At 37.9% G+C, this 4,832-nt stretch overlaps 1 protein-coding gene across 3 annotated transcripts; it reads right to left on the minus strand.

Annotated features, from left to right (window-relative positions):
- Positions 1 to 2,721: 2,721 nt before the first annotated feature.
- On the minus strand, positions 2,722 to 4,594 carry LOC148010290 (uncharacterized). Of its 3 annotated transcripts, none has more exons than XM_087673180.1 (4): positions 4,481 to 4,594; positions 3,607 to 3,758; positions 3,289 to 3,368; positions 2,722 to 3,194 (listed from the first exon to the last, which is right to left on the minus strand). In XM_087673180.1, the coding sequence occupies exons 2-4, from the start codon at positions 3,620 to 3,622 to the stop codon at positions 3,039 to 3,041; spliced, it is 252 nt and encodes an 83-aa protein (XP_087529306.1). In that variant the 5' UTR covers positions 3,623 to 3,758; positions 4,481 to 4,594; the 3' UTR covers positions 2,722 to 3,038. The 3 variants fall into 3 exon arrangements, with proteins under 3 accessions (XP_087529306.1, XP_087529305.1, XP_087529304.1); XM_087673179.1 differs by having other exon boundaries at positions 3,607 to 3,803; positions 4,481 to 4,543; XM_087673178.1 differs by lacking the exon at positions 4,481 to 4,594 and having other exon boundaries at positions 3,607 to 4,468.
- Between the last annotated feature and the right edge of the window lie 238 nt (positions 4,595 to 4,832).

Here is a 4,832-nt window from a genome sequence, read left to right on the forward strand (position 1 = left end):
TACTTAAGAAATGTTTAGTATAACTTTGCTTATAATATTATCTAAGTTATGATGTTGATATTGCTAAGGTCTCTTTTCAACAAAATGCAAGTAAGAGAGATGCTTCAAAGGCATCTCAATTTTATTATCATATTTTTCCCTGAACAGTCCCAAAGGATGTTGTTATGAAGAAGACATATAAAAAAAGTAAAGAGATAATGGTTGGATTCTTTTGTCAAGCATCATTCTTTGGATTCTGAGCTGGTGAGAAGGCTTTAGATACTATCAACATTAGTGAAGATGCATATGCATAATTTTTCTAGCTAAGGAAATCAAAGATGAAACATGGTCAGCTACGTAATTGTTTCCTTCTAAGGCCATCTATGGTGAAGACTATCAAAACAGTGGTTAATGGTAAAGTGATGGAAGTTTCAAGTGAGCCTTTCCATATTAAGGCGAGCTTCAAGAGCAAGAAGAAAGAGGTTTCTAAAAATGAATATAACAATATTCTTCATGATGTATCTACCCTACAACATTTGATCATCAAATTCTATGGTTTGTCTTTAACAGATGCATAATGAATTTTAGCCATTTTTTTATTTAACTTGATGAAAGTGAGATTGTAAAGTGTAAAAAATTAGAAAGAGTCTCTATTACATTGATGAATAGAGCATTTTCATCAAGCCATTGTAGTGATTCAATGCCATTTAGTGTTCAATTTGATCACAATATTTGGTACTTAGGAGCTTTTGAAGTAGACACAAAGGATTTTGATATATTATATTGGGTTTTCCATTAAGGGCCAACAAGCAGGAGAAGAGCTATTTGTCGGGGGATTTGGAAATTACAAGGTCAAATGGCACATAGCTAGTGACTTGAAGGTAGTCAAATGTATATGTTTCCAATGTGCATATTTTCTACACGTGAGCAATGCATGAGGTTCTGATACCATGTTCAATTGCACAAGGAACATGAGAGCCTAGAGTGTAGAGAGAGAGAGAGAGCAAGAGAGATGAAACGTAGAATCCCAAGAGTGCGTCGACTGAATATGTGAGATAAGATTATATAGATCAAATCAAGACCAAGGTACTATATACAATAACACTATATACATCATAACAAGATGAAAGATTCTAAGATAGACACACACTGATAGTCTAAGAGGGTACGACAATTTTGGTATTCTTTATTTTTAAAAAACACTAACACCACTTACGAGATATGATAAATAGAGTGATGCCCACTAACATAGATGTGATGCATCTTAAATAATGTCAATAAGTGACCTATAGAAGCAACGGATGTAGCAATACCATTTCACGTATTTTATGTGATGCAAAATGGTGTTGCTACACCTTATGAATCATAGTAGAGAATATTCCTTAGCTTGGTCATAGAAAGTTGTTCAAAATTTTGAGAGAAGGTGAATTATGAATCTATCTATCCATGTAGACATTTCCAATAATAGAATGGTTTATTAATATGAGGTCTAAAGGATTTGTAATAGCCCCCTTTTAGAACTAAACTGGGAGGATGTCCCAAGTTTTAAGAAATGGTCTTTCAAGTTCTACTAACATCTTGCATTATCCTAATTAGAAGTCGCTAGTTGTACATGCACATGGCTTAAGAGTGGCATTTCTCTATGAATGAAAATTGGAATGCTCAAGCAATCTTTACGAGCTAAGCTCTATCCAAAACTCATTCCATAGCTAACCATCATCAATTTTTACTATATTCATATAAGATTAGTATTATCATTGAAAAGCTTAGAAAACCATGGCCCTCTCAAGCAATGGCTAATCAACTCCTATGTGAGCTTTTTAAAAATGCGTGAGGATGATATAGTTGTATCTCCATTTTGTAGCCTAAGCAAAAAGTGAATATGATTTCTAAGATAGGAATGTCTTGGATAGATTCTCTTTATGTGTCATCGATGATCTCTAAAAGAAGTCTAAGACAACTTGTTGAGTTCTTTGCTTGTGTCTTATAGGCAATCAACAAGGGGGTGATGTGTCACTACTAGTTCAATTGTTGTTGATTTGTTGTGTTAGTAGATGTCACATCAACTCCTCATAGAATTGGCAAAAAAAGGGCTTTTGGGGACTAATCCTTGCCTAGGCATTTTTAACCCTCTTAATCTTGAAAAGTTACCAGTAACTCCTATTCAAAGAATGGTGACATAATGAAATAGTGGCCTATAGTCCAGGTTAGCATAGATGGAATGCTTGAAATGAGGTATCTAGGATTAACAAAAATTTCCCTTTTTTCATCACCAAACCTTCTCTTTGCACGAGACCACTTGTACAACATATGACAAATTAAACATTATTATTCATTCAATTGCTTTCTTATTTCTTAGTTTTCTCTGGTAAGGTTTCTATGACTCGCCCTTCTTAAAACACCATGTTTTCGTGGGCCCTTGTGATTAATCACCTTGTTTAGTCTAGTATATACATATTGTTTAATCTAATATATAGATACTCTTGATAGTCAACTTCACCATTCGGCGCAGGTACTATGTATAACACAATGACTAATCTCCATCACCACCGTACTTGTCTTGAGACAATAGGAAAACCGATTGAACAAACATAACATACCTACATGCGGGCCTGTTGATTGCCGATACCTGCAGCTACCCATCTATCTATAAAACATGATAGTTGATAAATACACTACTAATATTCACTTTTCCACTAACCCATGATCATTGGAACTGGAGTAAAAATTTTATTTCATCAGTCTCATAACAATAGAAACCGTAATTTATCTACGGCTATGTGTATAGCATTGATTCTGTAGTACATTAGAATCTACACCTACAGCTACGATAAGGTTAATTAATGGAGAAAAACTGGTCTCAAACAGCGCCAATCGTGCTCGAGACCTTACTCGGTCATTTAAAAGCCCCGGTCGAAATATCTACCCTAATAGCGTAACGCCATACTAATTAGGATGTGTGATCGACAGCTGTAACACTCTCGTAGAGATGAAGTCTCCGTCTCATCCTCAAAAAATCATAATTTACAATGATCTGATCAACTGAAGTGACTACGCAATTATCGTTTAGTCCCAGGCTGTGAGTTGCTGATGGGATTAGGGCCTGAAGGTACTTCATGCAATAATATTGAGTGCCTGTAGATTATTTCGCCTCTCGATCCAGGTACAGCAGCTGCAGAACTACTGGTATCATGAGACGATTTGTCCATGTCCGGCTGCAGTCACAGATCAACGTATCAAGACTAAGAAACCAGGCAATTCATTTAGCTTTGCGTCCTGTTCTTTCGCTTGAAATTTGCGACACGTTACCTTGGTTTTCGGCTGCAGCTCTTCAGGCATCTTGTTTATGTGAGCTGACGTCCAACGTCTAGCTGGATCAGTACTCCTTCCTAAGAGAAACACAGTATATTTCATTTATGAGTCGTCCAAGTTGCAATAGTATTGAGTACCAGCCAAATTGATTTGCTTTCAGTAATGTATGGAGAGCAACAATAATTCAGCATCGGCATGAAGCCTAAGTCCTAAACTTGCTGATCTTCCATAAAAACGGGACAGGAATATATTCAGGTCTCAGTTAAACACTGTATTAAGCATTCCTACAAACAGACAATTCGGATTTATTTGTACCTGAGGAGCTGTACATGACATGCTCATGCCGGATATCATCAGAGTTGCACTCTGCAAAATGCGTATTTGTGCAGGAGACTAATAGCGTGATTAGTAGTGCGACGAATAGTGGCAAGTAGTTGCAGCCCACATGACTGCAGTCATACTGAATCCTGCGTGTCCAGCATCCAGACTTAAACTCCAGCCTCGCAGTCATGCTGTGATTTATAACACAAACTATATTATACATGTGTTCATGTAGCTGCAGCTATCTTCAGAAGCCAGCCAACCAGGCACGTATGGTAATGCCAATATGATGCACCCAGTGTGAGGATATGAGGATGTGTCTTGCGAAGATCATATGAGAGGGGCTATTATAAGATCATATGATGCACCCAGTGTGAGGATATGAGGATACGGGTCTTGCGAAGATCATATGAGAGGGGCTATTATAAGATATTGTAGGAGCGACTATTTGACATAGGACAAGTACAAAGAATCAGATGTGTGTAAGACATAGGATAATTTTCTTTTCTTTTTCTTTTTATTGAGAAAAGAATCAAGCTCAAGCCGTTTGTGAAGTGTGATTCAGTAGCAAGCGTTAATCACAGATGAGCTTTAGTGTGTGACAGTGTGAGCTGAGCTATAGATATTGGGCTTAACTATGTAGCTGTTTATTTACTATCGCAAAGCGGACTGACACATATAGTGTGGAAGGCCTGCTGCAATAACAACATATATGAGAAGTCGATAATGGGCGGGGAGATCTGGTGTTAATAAGGATGTGGATATTTAGATCTGTAAAGGGAAGGCGTACGGGAGCAATCGGCGTAGTGGTCCGTGGATACACGAGAGAGAGAGAGAGAGAGAGAGAGAGAGAGAGAGAGAGTCGTACAAATTGTGGATGTTTCAGGCGAGGAGGAGTTAGCCAGTTAGCCTGCTGCAATCTGTACAAACAATGCCTCTGCCAGACGACAAGATGACCTCAGGATTAAAAAGGAAGTAAGAACTTAGAAGAAGGAGAAGGAGAAGCAGCACGGGCTGCGGTAAAAAAGGGAGTGTGTTATACTGTATGTGATCATCAGCGCCGACTCATGCGAAAATAATAGTCATGGGCACAGTCTCATGTGCACCAGACAGATGTCGATATCTGGGTTTAGGCCACACTGTTGTATACAGTGGTACCTATACTGCTAACAGTCTCCTGATCACACGCTATATTTTTTAATACACGCAGGCATTGTTAT

Source organism: Lygodium microphyllum, chromosome 30 (genome assembly GCF_053477565.2).
Source record: "Lygodium microphyllum isolate KBCC chromosome 30, Lygodium_microphyllum_v1.1.10, whole genome shotgun sequence".
Classification (NCBI taxonomy): domain Eukaryota; kingdom Viridiplantae; phylum Streptophyta; class Polypodiopsida; order Schizaeales; family Lygodiaceae; genus Lygodium; species Lygodium microphyllum.